This window comes from Centrocercus urophasianus, unplaced genomic scaffold (assembly GCF_019232065.1).
Source record: "Centrocercus urophasianus isolate 14NV4802_14NV808 unplaced genomic scaffold, USGS_Curo_1.0 seq_16, whole genome shotgun sequence".
In the NCBI taxonomy this organism is placed as follows: domain Eukaryota; kingdom Metazoa; phylum Chordata; class Aves; order Galliformes; family Phasianidae; genus Centrocercus; species Centrocercus urophasianus.
The window spans coordinates 41,158,749-41,185,164 of record NW_024884711.1 but is presented as its reverse complement, the minus strand read 5'-3'; the positions used below and the strand labels follow the sequence as shown (position 1 = coordinate 41,185,164).

The following is a 26,416-nucleotide window of genomic DNA, read 5'->3' as shown; positions in this document are numbered from 1 at the left end:
GCCGGTCCGGGGGGAGCCGGCGGCGGCCTGGGTGCGGCGTAGGGCCGGCTCCCCAGCATGGCGAGCTACCTGCCGCCCTGCGTGATAGACGGAGGCACCGGGTGAGTGCGGGGAGCGGGGGGGACCGGTGCTGACAGCCTTCTTGGCGACGTGTGTGTGTGTGTGCGTGCGCGCGTGGTGGGAGCTCCGCCGTGCCGCAGCGCGTTGTCCCTTCCCCTGCGTCCGGAGCCAGCCCAGTCTCTGCCGTGTGTCCCCGTCCCTTTGCTGGCCTGCGGGCCCTGCTGCTGCTGGGCAGGCCGCTGTGCCCGCTGCTTTTCCTCCTGTGCCCGGCAGGCCGTGTCGGCCCGGGGTGCTGTGTCCCAACGCGCCTGTTTCTCCTCTTTTCTGTTCCCTGACTTACCACGATCCAAGGACTTCAATGCTAAACGTGGGGGATGGCGTTTGAAACTGCTGCGAGGAGAAAGATCTGTACTTACTCTGCCTGGGCAAGCACAGCTCTGTAACTTATTCTGATTTATTCGATGTTTAGCCGTACCATGAGTTTGTAACTCCTTGTCACTCCGAGGAGTTAATCTGAACAGCAGAGGCTGTGCTGGGATTTTCACTTTGCAGAGGAACAGTTCTTTCCTACCTGTCTGACAAGTGAGGACTGTCAGCTTCTGATGGGTCCATTGGTGCTGCTGTTGTGCCTCTGGAGCAGGAGGTGTCAGGGAGCTGTGATAGAGATGCTGGAGATGCACTGAGCTCGTTTCTTTGGCCTGGCGGTGATGGAAAGTTCTCAGGACGAGAAGAGACACTGGTGCATGAGTTCAGCTGATAACTTCACATGTCAGGCTGTGCTATAGGGTCATCAATTTCATTTATTTATTGCAAGAATAGCCCTTCCTTCTGCAGGGAATTGGTTGCACTATTTTGGTTTAGGTAATGCCTGGAAGTTTCCCTTTAAAATTCCCAAAACTGGGCCATCGTATTAAGACCAAAAGAAAAGATAATTTAAAAAAGAAGTGATAGGTAACCAGAGCAACCCATTGTGTTGATGGGTTCAGTTTCTTCAGAAAAAGCATTTCGTGTTTTAAAGTTTATTAAGCTGTGACAAAACTTTCCCAAGTCTCTTGTGCTGTTTCTGCTTATAATACCTAAAATCAGTTCAGTCTTCTCAGTGGAGTCCACAGCTGAAAGTTCTGGGAGTAGAATAGAGAATGGGTTCCATCTTGTATGTAATTGTGCCTGTCCGTTAGATACTCCATTGGAATTTCCCTGGTTTCATCTATTTATTTATTTATTTTATTGTTTTTCCTGAAGAGATTTTAAGTACCTGTTCTGCAAGGAACTTTGGTGTTACAGGAATGTTAATTCACAGAATTGAAGAGCTTTTCTTGGGGAAAGGGCGACGCTAGGTGGGTCCTTTACAAAAGCTGCAGCATCAACTGCAAAATCCAGAAAATGCACAAAATATGTCTGTCTGTCTCTTGCAGGAGCACTCCTTTGCTTTCAGTTTGTGAAGTGATTCCATTGTTGCATAAGCAGTGGATGTTACTGGCCAACAGTTGTACAAAATAAATAAGGACAAAAAATAACCTGCTGTATGCTTTCAGAGAAATGATAATTGCAGTACAATTTCTGAAATCTGTTCAGTGGTTACATTGCAAAAACTATTGGAATTTGTGTGTATGCAGGCACGATAGCTTGTTTCAGAAAGAGTTCAGGCTGCCCACAAGTGGACTTGTCATTTCCATGCCTCCAAACTATCTTAGTATGTATGAGATGATGTGGTGTCTCTGCTGACGGGACTTTATCTGAAGTAAGTAATCTTGCAGAACAAGAAGACATAAGATTCTGATCCAAGCAGCCAGAAGTAGCTTGACTCACTGATAGAGTCTCTGGAATTTTCTTCTGTGTGGGTTGAAAACCTTCTTATTGTTAGAATGAATCTACTTTGGGTTACACACTTGGAACAATTCATTCAAATGATTCATGAAAAGGCTTTCAGATGAAAAACTTGGAACAGCATAACGGAAATGGAAAGGTGTGTGCAGATACACAGTGAAATATTTCATACATAAGAAGAAAAATGTATTTTGTATCTCTGGTACTGAATGAGGAGCTTTGTCTCAGCACAGGTTTGTGTTCAGCTAAGTAGATTTAAGTTTATGAAAATACTCTTTCTGTTTTTTGTGCATATGAAGGCTGGATTAAAGTTGTCATTTGCATTGGTAGGCCTCAGTCCTGAGCAGTGCTGGATTTTGGCAGAAAAGCAGAAATGGGTGTGTGAAAATAGGTACAGAGCTTTGGCAAGAAACATATCCTCGTAGCAGGACACATTAACCTTTTTTTTCCTCTGTTAGGTAGCTGACTTTGTCTTTATGAATCAAGAGTGAACAGTTCATGACATTTTTGCAGAAAGCAGTAGCAGTTTATTTGACGTGACTGCTCTTTTTCCATTAGCATTTGCAAGTGAACCATCCTGCTTCAGTTTTGATGCACTACGTCTTCATTTTCTTTGAGTGAGGTTTTTTCTAGTGCTCAGCTTGCGTGTTGCTGTCAGTCCTTTTGTGGAGAAGGGCATGCTATTTTTAGGGCCTTCGGACTACCAGGCCTCTCTGGTGTTGTTCCAAGTGGCTTTAAACTTCATGGCTGTTTTTATTAATTGGCATTTAGCTGTGGGACATCAGCACTCCAGTAGGTGGGTGTGCAAAGTGGAGGTGGCTTAAAATACTGCTCTTCATCTTCAGGCATTGAGGAATGCTTCTATTTTGGGTGTATTTTATTCAAGTGTTTTTTATTTTAGTAAGGAAAGCTTACTTTGGCCAAGTGTTACTGATCAGCTTAGAAGTAAATACTTGATTTTTGGGAGAAGTGAGCTCAACTTGTCTTGAAACTTAAGGGGTTGTTGTTGTCATTGCTTTTGCCATTTAACTTGGCTGTCTTACATTTCTTCTTGCTATTGTATTTCTGATGTGAAACGAGTTGTTCCATGCAAGTAGTATTATCTCTATTCTTTATACCAGTCGTGCACAGCTAAGTTTCTAATTGCTGTTCTGAGTGTAAGGAGCATGGGTTAATTAGCTGTGGTTTATAATCACAGGCTTCAGTCCTGGTCCTACTAGTCTCTCCAAAGCTATGGCTCTAATTTGCAGTTTATTAGTATAGTGGTTGGTGGTGCTTCTCTGTACGTCGTGCAGACATAATATTTTATTATTATTATTATTTTCTACTGCATTCTTTCTTTCTTCGTTCCCATTCCCTTCTCACATCCTCCTTCGTTCCAAAAGTGCATTTTCACATCTTTATGAGGACCTTACATTAGGAGTTTCTCAGGCCTATTTGTAATAATGATATGCAGTCTGTTTATGGCAGTATGTCATCACAGGTGTTGTAACAGTAAAAACTGCTACGTTTTAGCATCATACACACATAGGAACACACACACACAAGAATCACGAGGTTGGAAGCGACCTACAAGATCATCCAGTCCAACTGTCTCCTCATCACCATTGCCACCACTAGTACTAAACCACATCACGCAGCACGTCATCCAGACGCGTCTTGAACACTGCCGAGGACGGCGACTCCACCACCTCCCTGGGCAGCCATTCCAGTGCCTGACCACTCTTTGAGAGAAGAAGTTCTTCCTTATGTATGTATCATCCATCAGAGGAAGCTTTCTCATTACAGAGGTGATTATTTTTTGTTTGTTTACAGGTCTTTCTTAAGGCCTTCTGGTATTCTCAGTAGTTCTGTCTCTTCAGAGCTCATTTGTGGATCTAACACTTTGCTTCTTGGTCTCAATCTTAAAAAAAAAAAAGAAGGAAATTTAAAAACGCTCAAACTTAGAATTGTAGAATTACGTAATAGTTTGGGTTAGAAGGGACCTTAAAGCTCATCCAGTTCCAGCCCCCAGCCACAGGCAAGGACACCTTTTGCCAGGCCAGGAGCCCTTAGGCCCATCCAGCCTTGAGCACCCCCAGGGTTGGGGCACCTGCAGCTCTCTGGGCAGCTATGCCATGATCTGGCCTCGTCATGAAGAATTTTTCCTCATATCTAATCTAAATCCGTCCCATTCAGGTTAAAATCATTACACCTTGTCCTATCCCTACACTTCCTGAGGAAAGGTTCCTCCCTGTTTTTCATGTTCTCACCTGGGCTTTGCTTTTCTGCTTGCTTGCTGAGTGACTTCTGCTTTGAAATGGATAAGGCAACTGCCTGAGTAGCCTTGTATGCTTCAACTGTGTTCTTATGTTTTAGTAAGAAATTTCCAGAATATATTCCCGTAAAAGTGACCGAGGGTTCCATATCTGCTTTCAAGTTTGGTCCATTTGTACATCTGTGCAATCATCTTCATGCACACTGCATTTTTCTTTGGATTTCATTTTGTCTTTTCATGGTAGGGCCTCAGAAGAAGCAGGACTTACTGTTCTTCATGCAAAAACTGACCAAGCTGAGTGGTGTACTAACGGGTCACCTGGGAAAAGTAGTATATAGTAGAGAACAATAGTAAAAATACATAAATATGCTTGCTTCAACAACACAACTTTTAGCTGTTTTATTTATTTTTTTATGAGTAGTTCCTTCAAATTCCCTTTCATAATACAGCCTTCATCTACTGGATCACATTTCTACTAATCTTTCATGCAGTCTTCAATATGCTACATTTTGTAGAGTTTCCGGTATGTTCCTATCTCTCTAGCAATAAATCTGCTACTTTTAATGATATTGGAATACTGATTATCTACACGTTCCCTAAAGCTTTCTCTGTAATTTACAGATCATGAGATGTTGCATTACCATTAGTCTGCTAGGCTGTAGCCCAGGAGAAAGAAAAAACATGTTTCAGACCCTTAAATATTCATCGGAAAAAGAGCTGGAGACCGGGTAACCTCCCTAACTATTTACATCCAGACCTTCAAGGTTGATGAATATTCAAGTGCTTTGTATAAAAGCAAACAGTGTCTGTAGCAGGTCCTGAAAGTGGGTCGCCCAACCACTCCAATGCACTCTTGGGTACTGCCCTGGAAGATGGAGTGTGCCCAGGTCCTGCTGGGCAGAAGAGAAGGCTGTGGCCATGTGTGCTGTGCTCTGGGTGAGTGGGCTGCTGGGCAAGGAAGGGAAGACACCTGCCTCGTTTCTTTTGTCTTTCTCAGTGGTTTGAGTTTCCCTTTCATTTGGTTTTGTCAAAACATCTGAGATATGCCACAGGAAACTGTCTGTATCTTGTTTGGTCCTGAAAAGGGATTCTGTTTTTTCATTGTTGTTGTTCATTAACGTACATCTTTTCATTTCTTTCAATGTTGAACCGAAAGATGAGTTTTTGACAAAGTTCTAGTCTTTATCCTGCATGGATGAATGGCGTACAGGAGAAACCTTTCCAGATGTTATCTTCCACAGAACTATTTTCACTCATACTAAAAAATAGGCTCATCCTGTCGTTTTAACTGAAGCAGAGAAGTTCAGGTAATGATAAAATCAATCAGTCAGATACCAAGTGATCAGCTTCAGCTAATGACAAAACAAATCAGTAAGATGCTGAGCTATCAGCTTTTGGTACCTTTGTAAGTTATCCTAGCATTGGCATCTGATTCCTGGTTGAGTGGTAAGGTAATGCCATGATACACTGATATCCCAAATTGACTCTTCAAGGCTGTTTTCTGTTCAATACCGTGATTGAATTTGAGTTTGGCAAGTGTTTGGAGGGAGAAGAGATGGCAAACTGAACTCAGGGCCACAGCTTAGCTTAGGAAGAAAGTTCTGGCTGTATTTCAGGAACCTTTTACTTTTCATTATACGCACATAGAAATTGTATTACAAGTATATGTACATATTTCTATGCTTATGTGTGTACAATGACTATTTTTTTATCAGTGGATCTCAGAGGACTGAGCAATGAGTATTGCTTTCCTGAGGCTTCTGCCTGTCTTGCTGTTTCCCAGCCTTAGACCTAGGACTTCTGAGTCCAAAAAGGGTTTCCTTGGCTGCCATTATGTGCATGCAAGCAAAACTCATTTCAGAGAGACAAATGAAAAGTGAGTATCCTGTAATGCATCCCAAGTCCCAGTGTAATGCCTGCTTTGTTGTTTGTTACATTTTAACTGTATTCCCAAGATGGGCTTCATTCTAAAATGTGGAGAAACCAAGCAGTAATTATCATAAAAAGAATTCTTGCTAGTAATGGCCTTCTTTACAAATCAGTCTAATTTAATACCCTGATTATATTTTTCAGAGCCATAGAAAGTATGTACAAACATTCTGGATTATACAGGCATATGCTTTCAGTCTAATGATGATTAAAAATACAACAAACCCTTGCCCTCAAAACACAGCCCTTGTCTTTTTAGCCTTGGGGAAAAATCTTTTAAAAAAGATTCCTTGAAGTCTATTGAAGCTATAGCTTTGAAGAGATGTTGAAAATACAATATTTAAATTCCAAGGTCATTGCTAATTCAGTTTAAATTTCTTTATTCAGGCAGATTGACTCTCAATGAGTATTTTTATTCCAAATACTCCATAAAGGGGCATTTTCTGTTTAAGCTGTTAATGAAGAAACCACCTTCTGTTTTAGGGGTATCATTTGCAAATGTTGACAGCAAACTGTAGACAGAGATCCTGAATAAGCTGTAATTTTGTGATTGGTCTTGTTTAACAATGTTCTGCCTTTGGGTTTTCATGGAAAAACTGAATGTGATTAATGCTGGTTTCCCTCACAATCCAGTACTGTAGTATGACAATATCAGAGAAGAAGTTCAGTTTAAAGTCATTCAATTATAACTGATTTTTAAACTCTGTCTGAATGTATTTGTGTATTTTAAGAGATTCTTTGTAGTCTGGGATGTTAATGATTTATAGTTGCTAAAAACCTGAGCTAGCTTGGAGCCAGGAAACATCATGCACAGGTATTAGGTTTTGTGTGGACATTCCCTTTTTTTTTTCCTGCCCAAGTTACTTGTTTCTTTTCTGCCTTGGTATTCTAGTTGACAAATATATATACATGTCTCAATATTGTATATCAAGACAAACAGTCAATGCTTTGTACCATTTGATGTTTTTTTTTTTTTTTCCTGTTGGACAGTATTAACCAAATTTACAGCATCTCATGGCATCTTGGGGTATGGTAGCTCTTGGAAAGGTAAGATCTGCATCTTCCTTTTGTCAGTGGAATGTGGCCTACCCCAGCTTTTGCCATAGCTGGTGAGTAAGTGGAAATAAGAGCTGAGAGTACAGGTTTCAGCATTCTGAAATTCCAGTCTGAAAAGCTGAAAGTGCCTGAAAAATAAATAGCATCTAAAATATTTACCACTTCTGAGTTTTCTTCTCAGCAGGTTTACACTTGAAAGCATAACCTAGAAAATATAGATGTGGTATTGCTTATTTGGCCTTCAGTGTGAGAAGCGGAGTGGATTTTTTTTTTTCCTTAATGTGTATGTGCACATAATGACCTTGTGATCCTTCTTTCTCCAGGTATACCAAACTTGGCTATGCAGGGAATACAGAACCTCAGTTCATTATTCCATCATGTGAGTAAATTTTTTGTCCCTCCAGTTTTTAGGGTACACCACTGTTACTAAGCACTATGACAAGCAAATGACTTGCTTTCTAGCTCCCAGCTTGGCCTTCACAGTTTCTCATCCATCTGGGAAGCAACATTATTTGTGTTGGCATCATTGGCTGGAGTGTAGTTCAGCAGAACTTGTTTGCAGTTAGCTGGGCCTGGTGCTTATTAGATCACCTCCTGGTTGCCATGACGAATGAAGAGGACTTCAATTCTATTTCCTTTTTACAGTCATTATTTTTTTGCTAGGGCTCCTGAGTAGACAGAATGCAACTCACCTCCAGTCTATCTGACACCATGGTTATTACTGCCTGTATAATCTGGGTGAGGCTTCCCACCAAATAAAGTACTGAAGTGCAGGTGGTCTCTGCCTTGCTTACATCTGTCTAGGGCTGCAGGCACTTTAATGGTCAGAAAGACTGTTCCTGTTAGGTAATGTTCATCCAAGGTATATATTTACCCAGTAAAATGTTTGTACCCATTTAACATGGTTTTGGTGAGCAGATTTCCTCTTCTTGGTTTTCCACATTAAAATTGTTTAATTTAAAATGTTGTATGTTTTCCAGTGTTTTTAATTGTAACCTTAGTTTGTCTCAAATACTATGTATGTGTGCAGATTGTAGCACTGACTACCTGTTTAACTCCATAATGGCTTTTATTATCTCGTGATTATCTCCAATTGCAATAAATGCTGCCTTTACTTTTTGGGAACGTCATCAATTCACTCCTTATTAAAGCATCCATTCTGCCGTGACTACTTGTAATAGGAGGTATAAAGATAAGAAAATAATCATGGTTGTTGGGGCCAAAGAGGTGGAGGGGAACATGTTCTTGACCAGGTGCAGTACTGGTTATAGTCTATAACCATTGTAAGCAATAATTCAAGCCAGTAGCACTTGTAAAAATCTTAACATCTTATGTTAAAGAAGTGGGATAGCAAGTGTTTCCTATGAATTTTTTATAAACCTTGCTTTATAGAACTGAGATAACGTGTGGAGACTGGAATGTGTTTCCAAAAGAGCTGTTTGCTTGTCTGTGATTTGTGGTCTTGATGCTGCTCAGTGCTTTTGTGAATGATGCCTCTCTGCTGTGCATTTTCTACTGTATGTTATTGAGAGCCTGATGATGATGTATTTAAAAAACAAACAACCTGCAGATAGATAAGCAGTATTTTACATCATTTCAGACCCTTTTTATTTATAACTTGCCCCAGATTTGTTTTTTTTTTCTTCTGCTGTCTCCTTGCCTATGGCAGCCATCACCTAATAAGTTTAGTGAGAATAACAGCCTGATAATGGGAATCATGACTCTTCAAAGATGTCTCTATACCACTGCAAATTGATTTAGCCCCTCCGTGCTTCCTCTTTCTCACCAACCAGGATAATCACTCCAATACTTACTTCAGAAGTACGTAGTTCTTCTTGTGCCCTTTTCCTTAATTTTGAGTTGAAACTCAGAAAATCACATTGCTTACTGACGGAGTACCTCTTGGTGGAACACTGCTCATGCAAGTTAAATGACTGCTGTAGCACATATCAGAATGCATTTTGAAGGTGGGCTCTGAGCTATCTATTACTTTAATGGGAGATTGGTGACCGAAATCCTTCCTGAGAGAGCACCAGAAATGAATTCTGCTCTCTTGCCTTGTCAGTAGGTATAATTTCTGCTTTCTGGCAACTATGATTTCTACATTTCAGTTTTTATTTCTAGGAAAGGCTCCAAATAAATGAATTCCTGTGTATTTAGCTATTTTAATTTGACTTCAATTTGTTTGGATTCTATCTGAAGGTATTGCGATCCGCGAATCAGCCAAAGTAGGTGACCAGGCTCAGAGGAGGGTGATGAAAGGTGTTGATGATCTGGACTTTTTCATAGGAGATGAAGCCATAGATAAACCTACCTATGCTACAAAGGTAAGAAAACAGTGAAAGCTTCTCAAATTTTCATGTTTTTATTGCTATTGTGTATCGTTCTGTCTTTTTGATGGCTACTTAAAGAAACACATTTGCATTGTTAAAAAGCAACAAAAATATATATTTTCTACAACTACATGCTTGTGGTTTGTTGATTTTTTTTTTAAATTTTTTTATTTTTTTTTTTTAAACCTTGCTTAAGTGCCTGTTTTACTAGTGCTGCCCTGTGTTGGTGTTTGATGACCTCTGTAAATATCCACTGAATCAGTGCAGTCGGTCAGTGTTCAACATTATTAGCTATTAAAGTAGTCACATAATGCTGAATGTTTAAATTCTTGTTAACAATATATCTTTCTAATGTGGCTCATGAATTGGTGAACATATTGGATACTTCTGCTTCATGGATTGTCACAATTGTTTTGTGAAGAGCTGACTTCAGCATGGCTTCTGTGTGAATCATATTTTCCATACCCTAGTAAGGGACTTATTGTACTTACAAGATGTTAACAGCATCTGAATTATGTGGAAAAAATCATATTTTATACATCCTACTGTATTACTTAAATGTCATCTGTGTTCCTAACACTGAACAAAATGTAAACATATCCCTGTGATAATTTATGCTGAAAAATGTATTGCCTGTATGTTCTTTACTTCTTACAGATTGGAAGACATATTGAAGAGAAGTATGATTCTCAACTTTATAAATGATTAAACTGATACAAAAAGAGATTAAAATATGGAGCTGCAAGAAAATAATAGCAAGATTTAAGAACAAAGGATGCTCTCTGGCTTGCAGTTCTGCAACCCAGAATTGCAATTGGAAATACATGGAATTATGAGATAACTGGAAATAGTAATTCTAAATTAAAGTGAGAATAGAGGATTTGATGGTGTGACAATGAGATGAGAGGTTTCAATTCTTGCAGAAGATGTAAGGATTTGGGTGCTTTCACTGTTTCTATTTTTGGGTGTGTTTATTCTCTTATAATATCAAAGGCTGACATTTCTTGTTTCAGTGGCCTATAAGACATGGTATTGTTGAAGACTGGGACCTCATGGAGAGATTCATGGAGCAGGTCATTTTTAAATACCTACGAGCTGAACCTGAGGATCACTATTTTTTAATGGTGAGTTATTGAGACTGAGAAAAACACTTTCTGAGATGAAAACTGCACGTTATTTGGAGAGTATTTATGTAAGAGCAAAAGTACATAGTATTCTAAGTTCAAGCTTCCAACATACAAATTCCAAGCTCTGTTAGAGGATTTTTCTCTCCGTATTTCTTCATCAAGTGGAGAAAAATAAATCTGTGAAACTGCATTGCAACCAAATTCTGTTCATTTTGTGATGCAGGCTGCTGACGGGTTGGATTTTGTTTTTGCAAAGCTTCAATTGCTTTGTTTAAACTGAATTCTGTGTGAAATTCTTGGCTGATTTTGCAGTAGGGGGTATTCTTGCTTAGTAGAGCACCATATGTTAGTGGTAAAGGACAAATGTATGAAAAATTTTCTTGAAGATCAAATTAGGTAACTAGTTCTTAGCAAGCAGTTTGCAATAGACTATTTTTACATCCTTTATTCATGTGTCCTTATGTCTGATTTATCTCCGGATTTTTCATGCAAGGGGCTTTTGGTTAGTTCTACTCTGAACATGACTTAAAATCACACAATTGTCTAGGTTGGAAAAGATCTTTGCGATCTCTAAGTAATCAGCCTGATTTGCCATGGTCCTTAGTGCCATGTCCACACAGCTCCAGGGAGGAGGACTCCACAACTTCCTTAGGCATCTTATGTTGGAGATGTTACACAAAAACACCACCCACCCTCTGTTATCTTTCAAGACCTGACTGGAACAGATTGCAGGCCACCTATACCCGTTCCACATCCCCAGCATTTTGTAGTACCAGACAAATATCACAGTGCACTGAGCACAGAAGACTTCTGAATGCTGACTCCTGCCACGTTCTCTAATAGTTCTGCATTCTGTTATGTGCACCAAAAGCCTAAAAAGTCAGCACTGCACTGGCAGACTTTTATATGTCTTCAAAACCCAGTGCCATTTTGAGTCTAACTGAATGGATGGTGCCAATAGCTTGAAACTTGTTCGTTTGTAAATGCTAAATGATTTGCACAAATTGAGTAAGAGTGTGTGTAAAAGCAATGGTATGAATGTGATTGATGGTGCTATACACTCATGTGTAAGAAGAGGCCTTTGCTTACTTGGAATCCTTCAAAATATTTCTGGTTGTTTTCACTAAAATTCAGTCCTTTTCCAGGTATGACTGTGTGGGACATGAAGAATTTTCAGAGGTTGTCTGCTCCTAGTATATCTTACTAAGCTTTTCACCTTCGTGTTTAAGCATTGAGCATTGTGGTTTTTTCCTATGACTAGTCCTTCTGAAATCAGCTGGGCCACTCTAACACAGTACTCTCATTCTTTCTGAACACTTGGGTGTTGAGATAATGTCTTTCCTTGTAGTGGCAATGATACAGTATGATAGAAAACATCTTTTGTTGTAACATAATTGTTCCTTTGCTTTGAGAATTTAATTCAAATCGAACATGTTGCAGAAGATAACCTTCTTGCCACTCTCCCCAGATTGTGTGAATTCTTTATTTTTAGAATTGGAGCTTGTGTGAGATTTAGGAACGCATTAAGAACTCCAGAAGTTTGATTATTACTCTATTGAGCAAATCACTGCATTAACTGTTAGGACTCTGAGGAATTGTTTTTGTTTTTGTTTTTTCCAGACAGAACCTCCCCTGAACACGCCTGAAAACAGAGAGTATCTTGCAGAAATCATGTTTGAATCATTTAACATACCAGGACTTTACATTGCTGTTCAGGTGATCACAGTGATTATATACTTCTAAAGTACAGTGCAGCTGCAGTGTATATTATGTTCCATATGCCTATGTCTAAAATGCTTGAAATGATTGCTTTCTAAGATTGTAACTCAGCACATTCTGCCTAAATGCAAACTGTTTCTCATACAGGCAGTGTTGGCCTTAGCTGCCTCTTGGACATCACGACAGGTCGGAGAACGTACTTTGACTGGAATTGTCATTGATAGTGGTGATGGAGTGACCCATGTAATTCCTGTGGTATGTAGGAGGGTGCATTTCTAAAATATTGGTTGTTTAGACAAGTACAGATTCTGTTTTCTATATATTAAAATAAAAACTGTCAAAGTAAACAGTGCAAACAAAGTAAAAAATTTTGTAGTAAAAAATTTTATAGTTACTTGGTTGTTTGGGATTTCCTCCCTTACAGCAGCTTTGCAAAATATGTATTTACTTATGTGACTTTATTTATGAGATTAATTTTAGCTGTCCAGACTATTGCAAAGCTGTGGTGAGGAACCACTAGGGCATCTTTTAAAGGCTGCTTCAATGTAAATCCTTGTCTTGCATTATTGTGATGCTTCAGCTCTGTTCAGTATTAATGTATATCACTGTTAAATCTCCTGCATGCTTACATTACTTCTTATCATACATACAAACTTTTTTTTATATCTTGTATTTTATTTATGCTACGTAGCTGTTGTCTCTGTTTTAGAAGTTAGTGAACTCTGTGGAAGCAACTGCAGGCTGGTACAAAGGGATGTTCATATACATGGCTGATTTCAAATGGCTTATTTCTTGAAGGATGTTAAAAATATACAGTTATTCATGCATACTAACATATATTTTATTGATGACAGTGTACTTCTGAAGCATATAGTATGCTTGAATGATCAGTTATTTTAGGAATGAACATCTGACTCCCTATAATTTCTTGCATTTTAGTATTAATCTGGCTGTATCAGTATTGTCTTCTAATGGTAGAAAAAGAACCATATTTTTTACATACATTTACCGTATGAAGCTCTGAAGCATGTAAAAAGCAAGAAAAGAAATAATGTTGGTTCAGCAATATGACTGCTTTCAATCAATGCATCCTGGAAAAAAATGCTACAAAGATTTCTATTTTTCATTGCACTTATTGTTAGATATGTCTTCATTTGATTTTTTTGTTGTTGTTTTTTACTTGAGCTTTTTAATAATTTTATACTTTTTCCTGTTCATTTTTCATTTTGAAACAGGACGTGGGCAGTCTTTTCATATTGTATTTGTTTTTCAGATTATGCCTAAAAAATGAAAGATTACATCTGATCAGACTTTGTCTGTCTTCTAATGTGCAAGATTTTTTTTTGTCTGCTGCTTATGTTTTTCAATTAGATCAGCAGTATCTGTTTATAAGTTGTAATCAAGCTCTTTTAAAAGTAATATCCACTTTGCAGGGGGCTGCTTGCACATCTTAACACTTCACTGTTTCAATATTTTACTTTCAATTAAAAATGAAAGCAAGCTGTTGTATAAAAGAAAGGTAACTTTGCTGTTGATTCTTGATGTTTTGCACAGTATGACTTTGCCTAAAGATCATCTTCTTGTTTTCCCTCTTCCTCCCACATAGGCAGAAGGCTACGTAATTGGAAGTTGCATCAAACATATTCCTATTGCAGGTAGAGATATTACTTACTTTATTCAACAACTCCTGAGGGAGAGGGAAGTGGGAATTCCTCCTGAACAATCTCTGGAGACAGCAAAAGCCATAAAGGTACACCCTTCTTTGTCTCCTAATACCTAAATACTTTGAGCAAATGTTCTTTTTTTGCTTTAGCAAGTTGCTTGTGTTCACTTAAAAATGCAAGTAATTACACGAGCTTCTGCTGGCGTATCCAATCAAGTGCAGTGTAAGGAGAAAGAGGAAGAAAATCGTCACACCAGACTCCTTGGTAGAGTTGAATATGCTTTGCAGATTGAATTAGCATGTAGGGCTCAAGTTTGTTTAAGATTTGTTTTTTGATTTGATGAATATGTAATGTCTGTAGGTTGATTTTCATGGATCTGATCTTGCAAAAAGAGCTCGCTATTGAACTTTTCTGTAATCTACGTGAGTCAGTGTGGAATTTTATTGAAGAGTTAAGCGTGTGCATTGTCTTGAATAGTTGAGGCTTCAGTAGTTATTGGGCTGTCCAAGAGATATTTGTACCCAAATCTGTAAGAATTCATATATGTTTTTATTTTTCTCATTGGAACATACTTTAAGTCAATAATAAAATAATTATTTTGGCATTTTTTTATGCTTGATATTTCTTAACAGGAGAAATATTGTTATATTTGCCCTGACATAGTGAAAGAATTTGCTAAGTATGATGGGGATCCACGAAAATGGATCAAACAGTATACTGGCATCAATGCAATCAACAAAACCAAATTTGTTATAGACGTTGGTTATGAGAGGTTCCTTGGACCTGAAATTTTCTTTCATCCTGAGGTAAGAGTTAAATGCTAGCAGTATTAAGTTACAGAAGCTTTACTGTATAAGTAGAGGGGGAGGGAATTACTGTTGTTTTTGATGCGAGTGCGCCATCAAGTGGAAGTAAGCTCTCAGTAGTCTCCTAACTGCAAGCCTTGTACAGTCTCGGGTAGCTCAAGCACAGAGCAACATGAGTGCACTGGGAAATTTTTTTTCTTGTATCTCTTGCTATGTTTGTAACGTCTCATTTTTTTTCTTTAAAGGCAAGCTAAAGTTCAGAAGAACAAGTTAGAACCTTCAGATTTTATATAGTACTTGTTCTCTTTCTGTAAGCACTGGGATAAACCAGCACGCTTTCATAATTGTGTTTTTAGTTATGTTACCAATCTGTTTGGGCTATGCTCTGCATGGAATTACTCAATAGATACTGTTTGAAATCTTGACTTGTGTTGTTGCTTTCTGTTGATGCCATTTTATGGATGCTACTTTTTTTCCCTGAGGGAAGTCTGTTGAAATCTGTGTTGGTAACAAGTAACAGTTTTGGGAGACATTTACAGTGCCTGGTCTGTCTGATTTTTGGTAGTTCAATTTGAGTGAACTTCAGGATGTTGTAATATCCTGGGAGAAGATTGAAACATTAAAATTTGATTCTGCATAGCAGAGTATGTCCTGTCTGTTATTTTATGCTCCATTCAGCTTATTTCAGGCAACCGAGTCTGTAATAAAGTATGAAAACTTAATCAAGGTCTATATTTACACTAAAGTTTCATTTTGTCTACCCTCTTCCTATTCGAAGATTGTTTGAAAATTTCATTCCTTTGCCTTTAGTCTAAATTCCAACCTTAATCTGTTTGTTATCAATTTCTAGGTGTCTAATCTTACATCACCATTAAACCTCCAGGCTAAGTAGCTTCTCCTCCCCACTGTTTACTCACATGATCTTACAGAGGAGCACTGAATCCCATGTCAGACATGGTTTTAATTTTTTCCTTTTCCCTAGGCCCTATAAAGGCTGTGAGGAATAGGATAAAGGACAATCTTCCTTTTTTTTTTTTTATTACTTAATGAAGAATTAATGTCTTGGCTCTGCATTGAAAACACTATCTTTCTAGACAAGAGAAACACAGCAGATGATAGGTACCGCTTCCAAGAAGAATTTCTCCCTGGACTTCATTAACTCCTAACTTTAACAGGTTTTGAGTTAGCTAGGTAAAGCTGTCTTTGGTAAAACCATCTTACAATCTTATTCTGTTTTCAGTTTATCTCTGTCTGACAGAATGTACTCTAAAATCATGTCACGTGCAGTAGTGGGCTTCTAGTGCATAAATTTTGAACGGTGGACTTATGACCAAGGAGGAGAAGCTGAGTTTGCCTGTGGAAATAAGAAATGCTCTTTTCTCTTGTACAAAAGTATGCTTGTTATAGGGTAAAATACTTGGTCAGCAGGAGTGATACTGACTTTTATTTCCCCTTTTTTTTTTCCTTTCTTCTTTTTTTCTTTTAAAACTGCTGTTACAAATTGTCTCTAAAGTCTCACTTCTGCCTTTTCCTTTTTTGGAAGGAAACACACCATGTCTGTTCTGTTTCATTCTAGTTTGCTAATCCTGATTTTATGGAATCCATTTCGGATGTAGTTGATGAAGTTATACAGAACTGCCCCATCGATGTCCGGCGTCCGTTATATAAGGTATGGCCTTTGTGTTCTAAGATTAACTGAATTCATTTGGAAGATAACTACAACATTATGATGCATTTGTGTATGGTACACGTAGCTGTGATTTCCCCTACTGTGAGGAATGTGGACTTTTGAATAGAAATAAAGTTTAAGATAAAACAAGGTTCAGTTTTTCTGAGTGAGGAATACTTGATCTTTTAATTTTAAACAAAAGATGGTGATTAGCAGTGGCTTGGCATGCAGGTAAGTATTGTTCCCAATAAACTATTTATATTTGATATTTGTAATATAAATTCTTATGGTGGGATTTTTTGGATTTTGCCCATTTTTAAGGGTTGCCTCATGGTCTCGTCCCCATGTGGATTTTTTTTTTCCTGTAGTCTCAGTGTGTTTACTGCAGTTTTAGCCAGGTGTTGAACCTCATGTTTAAGTACATGAAAAATTAATCCTTTAGAAGACAATAATTAAGGCTGTTTAAACTTGTTTAGAGCATATAGTCCAGAGAGTTTTTTCAGTCAGTGGTTCATTAAGAACTGAAAAAGAAGGTATTGACAGGCATAGCCTATGGCAAGCTCTCTTTCTGCATAGGCAGCACATTCTATGCTTCCTAGTTGTTTCTGTTTGTGTAGCAGCAGCAGTGCCCTATTTTTTTATTTTTTCATTTTTGATTAACAGCATGAGAAGTAACATGAAGAAATAGACTTGTTCATGTGAAAGGCTATGGTTTTGTTCTGTTAGAATCTTGAGAATCTCCTCTACAAGAGTTGGCATTTTCTCAGGAACGATTAAGTTGTAACTAAATATATCCTAGAACAGTTTGTGTCTAATAACATTTTATAGCATGTTTTAGTTATTTAGATAACATATTCTGTAATCTAGAATGAAACATAGTAACCTAGAGCAAATCTGCAGTGCAGGTTAAAAGGGGAGGTTCTACTACTTAACAAATTTCTATACAGAGTGACTTTTGTAGTAGATGGCTAAAATGGCTTCAAGCTTAGGATTGCTGCAAAAGGTTTTGGCAACTTTTAATGTCTGGCTCTCTTTTGTCCTTTTTCTTTCTGCAAGACTGAAGTTTTCATAGAGGCAAATATCTTCTGTTCTTGCTACTGTGCTGGAGTGCTAGGCTTGCCTTGGGTACATGTAGGTGTTTCACAGAATCACACAGAATGGCCGGGGTTGGAAGGGACCTCAAGGATCAGGAATCTCCAACCCCCTGCCACATGCAGGGCTGCCAAACTCCCCATTTAATACCAGACCAGGCTGCCCAGGGCCCCATCCAGCCTGGCCTTGAACACCTCCAGGGACGGGGCATCCACAACCTCTCTGGGCAGCTGTTCCAGCACCTCACCACTCTCTCTGTAAAGAATTTCCCCTTGACATCCAACCTAAATCTTCCCTCCCTCAACTTAAAACCATTTCCCTTGTCCTGCTGTTATCTACCCTTTCCAAGAGTTGATTCCTCCTGTTTGTAGGCTCCCTTTAGGTACTGAAAGGCTGCCATGAGGTCACCCCGCAGCCTTCTTTTCTCCATGCTGAACAAGCCCAGCTCCCTCAGCCTGTCCTCACAGGGGAGGTGCTCCAGTCCCCTGATCATCTTCGTGGCTCTCCTCTGGACCCTCTCCAACAGCTCCCTGTCTTTCTTGTATTGGGGGCTGCAGACCTGGACACAGTACTGCAGATGGGGCCTCACAAGAGCAGAGTAGAGGGGGACAATCACTTTCGTGTCCCTGCTGCCCACTCCTCTTTTGATAGAGCCCAGTGTTTCATCAATGTTCCTCCAGAATATATCCTAAGATACCCTGTTGCAGGTTATATGTGTTTTGTAGCCTTTGAAGAATTGTTCTGTAACCCATCTTCTGATGTTCTATGGTGTTTGTTTTTGTAGTTTTATTCCTGGTATTCCTGTTTCCTGATCTTATCAGCAGTTCTCTTATGAGGCTAGTTGTGTTGCCTTATGTTGAGGTTTGGAGCATCAGGACTTTCACAAGTCTGTTGCTGTTCAGCCAGTTGTAGCTGTTCAATTCCACATGCGAGCATTCTTCTACAAATTGCACAAGATAAACTCATAAATTCTTTTTAATTATATAAAGATTAGCAACAATGTACTTTGTTTTTAATTCTGATAATGATTACACCTTGATGTGATCGCTTGGAAACATTGATTTATATTCTCTGTCTTCCCTGACTGTATCTAATGGGGTTGAGAGTTCCAGATTGCTTGGAGTGAGATTCTTTCTGATAAAATAAGGAAGGAGCACTAAGCTGTTGAGTTTGGAACCAGAGACTTGCACTGGAATTTGAAGAAATAGGATAAGCTATAGGATAAACTATTTATTTTTTAAATAAACCAGAAACAACAGAAAGTAGAATTAAATTAAACTGAGTGCTTAGGTGATGGAGGAGTAATTTTTTGAGCTTACTGTAGGACTGAAGTAGTCTGGTATCCTGGTTATGTTGCTTATTCCTGTATGCTGAATTCCACTGGAAAATGAAACATTCTGCGTGCAGCAGGTAATGTGATTGTGCTTCCTTAGAGCTTGGTGAGGCTGTTAAAGTGCATCACATTACCTTTGGTGTTCTTTGGGCAGAAAGGTATAGTCTGTTTATCCAGCTCTGTTTTTTCAGAGAGTTATAACAGAAACATAGAACGGTTTGAGTTGAAAGAGACCTGAAAGATCACCTAATTCCAACCCTTTGTTGGGACACCTCACACCAAACCCAGTTGCCCAGGAACCCATCCAACTTGGCCTCAAGCACCACGAAGGATGGGGCATCTGCAGCTGCTCTGAGCAGCCTGTGCCAGTGTTTCACCACTCTAGCAGTAAATAATTTATTCCTATTATCTAATATAAGTCTTACCAACTTCTAATTTAAAACTACCAGCTTTTGGCCGCACTTCTTGATAAAATCCCTCCCCAGCTTTCCTGTAGCCCCCTTTAGGCACTGCAGTGATGTCTCCCCAGAGCCTTCTCAAAGGAGCAGAACAGAGGGGGAGAGTCTCCTCTGTTGCTCTGCTGGCTGCACTTCTTTTGACACAGCCCAGGATATAGTTGGGTTCTTGGGTTCATTGCTGGCTAATGTCCAGCTCTCTATCCAATACCTCCATGTCTTTGTTTACAGAGGTATTCTCTGTTGCATTCTTTAGCTCCAGTTTTCCCTAAAATATTGTTCCTCTTTCCTTATTTTCATCACAGTTATGTGAATACATGACGTATCACAGGAATGCAGTGAGCAGTAGCATGATGTGGAAGTAGAAGGTGATCTTTCCCACTGCTTTTAGGTTACTCTGAGCATATTACTAAACACTGTTATTAATGCACATCTAGCTTGAAATCAGCATGAAATATCTGCTCTGTGGTATATTTGCAAGGAATGATAATGTTGCATGGTTTCAGTACTGTTATTTAAAAACCTCTCTAAGTTGGAAACACTCTGTATGACCTTGAGACTTGTCCCAACTTTGTGTCAGTTAGGGTGTATCTTATGACACTTTACCTCAGTGTCAAAAAAGAATAGCCAGACATATCAGTTGGCTAGTGGATATAGTTGTAATAACTTTTACAAGTGGATGAAGGACTTTTCAAAGTCCTGAAAACTGCTTGATATTCTAGTAAGTTATAATGTTCTTTATGTTTTTGTATCGGGTTCAGAAATTGTCATTCTTATTACTTGCTGTTTCATCTTCCTTTTTCCTCATCCAGAGTTTCTCCCCAGATACTTCCGGAGTTCTGACAGTAACAATTGATGAGAACAGTATCAACAGTTCTGAAACCTGTGCCTTCTGCCAGTGGGATATGACCAACAACCTTACACTTGCATGTCTCTGATTGATTTCTTTCAGCTCATTTCCATTTTCTGCAGTGTTTTTGGCACAAATATGTGGTTTAAGGTAAAAGTGATGTCTGACAGAGCATTCAGCTGGTTTCAGAAATCTTTCTGAAAGATTCTAATCAACCAAGTTTAAATATTCAGGGTGGATTGAGTTCTCACATCCTTGGCCTCTTCAATTTTGTTTTAAGCTAGTTTTTCCAGCTGGTCATATCACGAGTTGAGGACTGTGGTGTATTGGTGAATGTGGACGTCTGTTATAGATGGATTATTTTGGCTTTCAGTGAATTTTAAGGATACTGCTTCTTTTCCATTGAGAAGATGACTTTTAGCTGGATGTGCAGCTAATGTGAGCAGTAGAGAATTTGAAAGTACTGCTGCAGTTGATGTTTGCAGTAGGCTTATTGTACTTGTGTTCTCTTAGAAAGTCAAACTGTTGGGTACCCAGCTTTCAACGAACCATGACTGAATCCCGGGGAGGTTTGAAATGCAAAAGACTAAAGCTATAGCAAATGTCTCCCTAATGTCACTTCTAACTTAAAATACTTTTAAATAGTGTGAAAGCAGCCTCACATACACCGTGTGGTGTGTAGATGGCGCTGTTAGACTGCTGTGCAGCTGTGAGCTGCAGGCAGAAACACCATCCAGTGGGTTCTGGCTCATTTGCCCTATCAACTCTTTCCTTATCACTTTCACTGAAATTGTAGGTGTCCTCGAGCTGAAGCTAGCAAGGATTCAACTGACTTTTGCTTAAGCGTGCTTCAGCAAAATGGCAAAGCTTGCTATTAATTGCTAAGTGCAGAGTAGGCAGGCTTTGCAGGTGAGTTAAGGCTGGAGAGCTTGCCAGGCCGTTAGTTCTGCATCTTGTTGGCACTGATGTAAGTCATGGGGAAAGCAAAGGCATTCTTGCGACTTAAAATTGAAGCCCCAAGTGATTAACATTGTTAGTGTAGCACAGGAGTGCTGAGAGGAAACCTCCTTCCTTCTTATCCACTGCTAATTAGGTTTGTAACATTAGTGTGCTAGCTAGTTTAACAGTGGCTGACTTATGGTTTCTTTTTTGTCTGAGTGCAGAAGTGTTTCGGTGAACCAACGAGGACCATACTCAAATAGTAAAATAGACACCAAGTATCATGAATTTAAAGAAACACAAATTGTTTCTTCGTGACTAAAATAAAATTTTATTCCAGAAATAGTTTTTTGCAATACATTTACTTATTTGTGGGGGTAATATTTGTTGTTTGAGATGAATATTTCTTACACTTTCCATACAGTCTTGGTAAGTGTTTTAACTAAATTAGCAAAAGTGTGCAGCTTTTAGGTAAGCTTTACTTAGATAAAGATTTCTGTTATTGTAACTGGGTTGGTTTTGTTTTGTATCTTTGTAGCATTGTACTACACAGATATAGGATCAGAGGTGGCATGGAATGAAATTCAGTATCCTAGAGCTCATAATGGAAGTGAAGGGAACGGATGGGAAGTAAGAAGTTTCCTGCCAGCCCTCTAAGGCGCATGGCATTGACCCCCAGATTCCTCCCAGAACTGGGTTGCTTTTGTTATTTACTACCTGTGGTTATCTTATTCAAGAGCATGGAAGATCTTCAACCCTCTCTTGTAAGAAAATATATTCTTTCAAGCCAACGTAACTTTCAGCCAGGTAGCTATAAAAGCAAAAACTGGAGCTGCTTTCCATCAGGAGGTGTGATCAGTGTCAGCTGTGGAACCTGTGCTCTGCCTAGAACTGTTAAATCAGCTGAAGTGTGTTTAAGCACATAGGTCAGAAGAAGTCTCATTTAAAGGAAGCAGCTGGCAACAGATACTTGAATCCTAACTCTCTTGATCTCTTTTTCTGAGAGGCCAGAGAAATCCCAGGCAGGCTGGAATCCCAAACACCACCAGTAAGCTTTCTCCACAGACATGTGTAGCCTTCCTTGCTGTTAATGTTTCTCATTCCAGTTGTTACTGGAGTTACCATATAAGACTCAGTAATTTTAGAGAAGGTATTGGCTGTTTGTTTGTTTTAATCCCAACAGTTTTTTGCCACCTTCACTGTTGTGTTTCTGAAGGGTGTTCAGAGGGTGAGGAATGTGTGTGGATTCTGCTTCGGTTGTGAGGCCTGTCTTCTGCCTTCCTTACAGAAGATCAACCTGCTGAGTGGTGGTGACTTGTTGAAGCCCATATGTTGTCAGCAGTCCTTTACAAAAGATTTAGCACAGATTTGGACCAGTGCTGCCAAGAGCTACAGGAAGCAGGGGAACTGTAACTGTGTAGAATCATGTTATGATGGCAGTTGGTGATACTTGTATCCCACATGCTGTTTAACCTGACTTTTCCAGGTGTGATGAGATGATGCATCTTTTCAAAGAGTATACCCTAATGTTTCTATTCTTTCTGATGTTATTTTAGCATGTAGAATTACTTACACAATCATAATCTCAGGGAGGTGTGACATTCTAGCTTGTATCCCTGGAATGATAAGAGGTTCTCCTAGTGTTACCACTAACTGCAGTTGCATAAGGTGGTCTAAGATGTATTCCTACAAATATTCTCAAGAGTATTCTGAAATCTCTTAGTGATATCACTGTCCACTTTGTGATGTATACTTAAAGTTTAATTTGTTTTGAATGGAATTATTGCTTTCGCTCTCTTTGCCAACTTCGTTATCTCCAGGTAATATTTCCCGATGACAATTTTTTAATTGCTATTTCATCACTCAACTTAGTCGTTGTCTTTTTTCCCTTTTTTCTTCCCCATTAGCAGTTTCCTCTTACAGAGTGTGTAACCACTTTGAGTCAGGGTAAGATATGTTCTTGAAAGCAGAGGGAGCTCTTGTATATGAAGGAGGCAGGTTAATTTTAGGACCAGCTGTGGTTTCTGGATCCTACTTTAGGTATATGGTCACTTATCTCATTATTTTTCATAAATAAGCAAACAGCTTTCTTCTCAGTTAGCAAGGAAAATATTGTTTGCAGCTTGTACTGTGGTGCTTAAACTCCAAAAAGTTACTTCTGCAGCCTGAAAGCATGAATACTTTTGCACTTCAGATCTGTATGCAGGTTTTGTGGCTGTGAGCAGTGGTTCAGGGATTCTTTCTTTATTTGCACAATCTGCAGTGTCAAAAGCTATTATGAACGGATAACCATTTGCCCAGTGTAAAACTTTTGATCTCAGTAAAGTTCTTTGCCAATGTGACTCAGGTATACACGTGGTTTTAGTAAGCACTAATTGGTGTTTTGGTTTGCAGTGCCACATGCAGGCACTGCGGGGCACACATAGAGTTCATTCCTTTTTGATTATGAAGTCCATTCTTGTTGCCACCATTGTTATTTTCCAGTGTCCCTGTTTTGAAATCAATCCCAGGTCCCCTGCCCCATTGAAATGACTTCTGCATTGTTCTGGAGCCCTGAGATATTATCAGGAGCGTTAAGGATGTGATGTTTTAGAACCTGTGTTTAGAATCAAAGCACAAATCCAGGGAACAAGGCTTTTAGTTCTGTTTGAGAACTAGCACTAGACAAGCAGGTAGAGAAAAGTGGAAGGCACTGTACTTTTCTCAGGACTATTGTCCTTTTTTGATACATCTTTGAATCATTGGATTTGCTGGTGACTGTGTTTAGGAGTCTATCTCTTTTTAAAAGTGAGTTCTAGATAACTTTCCAGCCTGTGGAATGGTACCAACAGCAACATGACCAGGCTAGAGCCAAGCAGTTTTAGCACTGATAATTAAGTAAGTCATCAACATCTCTGAGACTTTTGGATAGTGTCATCTTTCTGCTCCAGTGCATGTATAGATATTTGCTCATTACTTTAATGTAATCCTTCTCTTTTGTGGTAGTATATTCTACACAAAGCTACTATTTAAGGAAAAAGGGTGAACATAAGGAGCTGTGGACGTGTTGTGGAAACTGAGCAACATTAAGGTGCCTTGTGTAGCTTGTCAGCTTCCTAATGCAATTTGGGAAACTTGCTTTGAAGATGGATTTAGAGAGTGTGTTTTTACTTTCTCCACAGAATGTGGTGCTCTCGGGAGGATCCACAATGTTCAGGGACTTTGGACGGCGACTGCAAAGGGATTTGAAAAGAGTCGTGGATGCGAGATTGAGGCTTAGTGAGGAGCTCAGTGGTGGTCGGATAAAAGTAAGTAAGAATTTCAAGTAGGGTTGATTATGAGAATAGTAGAAAAAATGAAGTTCAGAGCTTTCACCTCACAAGTGAAAACACAGTGCTGTAGAATGAATAGAGTGTGTGAATGTATGTATTATCAGATCTTTGGTAGCTTGGCAGCATATGACATATCTTTACAGGAGCTTTGAAGTTACTGTGAGCAATGTGTATGGACTTTTCTGATATCTCTTACTGGGAGAGAAGTGGTCTCAGCAGTAGACAAAAGGAATTTAACTGCTGTGTCCTTCAGCCTACTGGTCAGGAATTATTATATGATTTGATCTCCTAGGAAATACAATGCTCTGAGTAATTATGAGACAGTGATATGAATGGAGGGGTGAAGACTTCCAGACATTTTGAGTTTAGAAGGAAATGTAAACTAATGATGAACTGTTTTTCTTAGCCCAAGCCAGTTGAAGTTCAAGTGATAACACATCATATGCAGCGTTATGCGGTTTGGTTCGGTGGTTCCATGCTGGCTTCAACAGTAAGTGTTCATGAAAACTATTCTGAATCTTTCTTTTCACATTGTCTGCTGGCCATGTTTGTTCTGAGTACTGCTTTCAAACCTTTTGTGACATCCTGAACTCTGTCACATTCTGCAATCCTATCACAACGTTCGTCTCAGCAAAATTTGTACAGAGCAAGTGGAAGCTTTACTTGAGTGAAGATATCATGATGTGACATAAATGGAATTTATATGATAGCTGTAGCATGGACCCTTTATTCTTGAAGTTAGCACTTGGGATTAGTCAGGATTTCAGGAGTATAGGATCTAAACAAACGTTCTTTGACGTGAGAGAGAATCAAATGGAGGAAAACAGGAACAATTCTTGTTTTCAAAGTGAGATTTCTTATGTTGTTTTTGTTTTTTTTAATCTATTATCCATACAGGCTTTCACTGATTGTTTTCTCCTCTTAAAAAATTTTAGTTTTATTAAAAAAGAAAGCATTATTTTATTTGTGTGCTTTTTCTGCTTTATGTATTCGTATGGTTTTGAGAGGATTTGTTTTATGTTTTCATAGCCGGAGTTCTTCCAAGTATGTCACACGAAAAAAGACTATGAAGAATATGGCCCTAGCATTTGTCGTCATAATCCTGTGTTTGGAGTCATGTCATAATGCTTATCAAATGGAAACAAGGTCTGTGATTTCTTACTCGTGAAGAAGCTCATGTCAGGCAGAGGAAGGCAGCAGGTACTGTAAATACTGAAAGAAGATGTGGCTATCTCTTGGAAGCATTTGGATCACCGCCGTGTGCTACAGCACAGCTTTACAGCCCCAAGTCATTTCAGTGAAAGCCGTTTCTCTGCAGACTGCTTTAAAGTCTATCCTTCTTTCTTCCTAAATGTGAGGTAATTGGCAGTAGGTAATTCTCTGTTTAGGAGGTTGTGCAAATACTACTGAAACTGAATCTAGAAGAATGAAGCAGGGTTTTACTGCTTGTGGAAAGATTTAAACCTTTCCCACTTTTGCCCTAATTCTGCAATCAAATCTTTAGCAATGGAGCACTAAATACCACATTGCCTTCAGGGGGTTGAAATGGTGGCAGGTACCTGCCCAAACAGATTAGATTGCAGGATTGGGACTGTACTTTGTAAATGTAAGTTTTTTTCATATCATTTTGTATTTTATGATATCAGTAGGGTGAATTGATGACGAATTCTAAGCACGAACAGCTATCAATGTCATGGAGTGATGTTACGCATTTCCAGGTGTGAGGCATGTATTGGAGTTGTGCTGGTATGTTTTGTTTTTGGGGAAAAAAATAAAAGCCATGTATGCTAGCAGTTGATTTATTCTTGTTTGAATGACACAAATTAAGTGATTTACAGTACTGTATGAAGTTTATTATAGCCACTGTTACTTTGTTTTGAATTTTCTGAAACTGTTTTATAGAAGATGTTTTGTTTTGATGTTGCTGAGTGGTGGGTGACACACGGGCCTTGCACCAGTGAAATAAACGCTGTTAACATCTTTATGAAA

At 39.0% G+C, this 26,416-nt stretch overlaps 1 protein-coding gene across 1 annotated transcript; it reads left to right on the top strand.

Annotated features, from left to right (window-relative positions):
- On the top strand, positions 1-26,416 carry ACTR3B (actin related protein 3B). Its single transcript, XM_042817202.1, has 12 exons — positions 1-101; positions 7,453-7,508; positions 9,332-9,456; positions 10,476-10,586; positions 12,210-12,305; positions 12,456-12,563; positions 13,915-14,058; positions 14,605-14,778; positions 16,355-16,447; positions 24,278-24,403; positions 24,834-24,917; positions 25,457-26,416. The coding sequence occupies exons 1-12, from the start codon at positions 58-60 to the stop codon at positions 25,550-25,552; spliced, it is 1,257 nt and encodes a 418-aa protein (XP_042673136.1). The 5' UTR covers positions 1-57; the 3' UTR covers positions 25,553-26,416.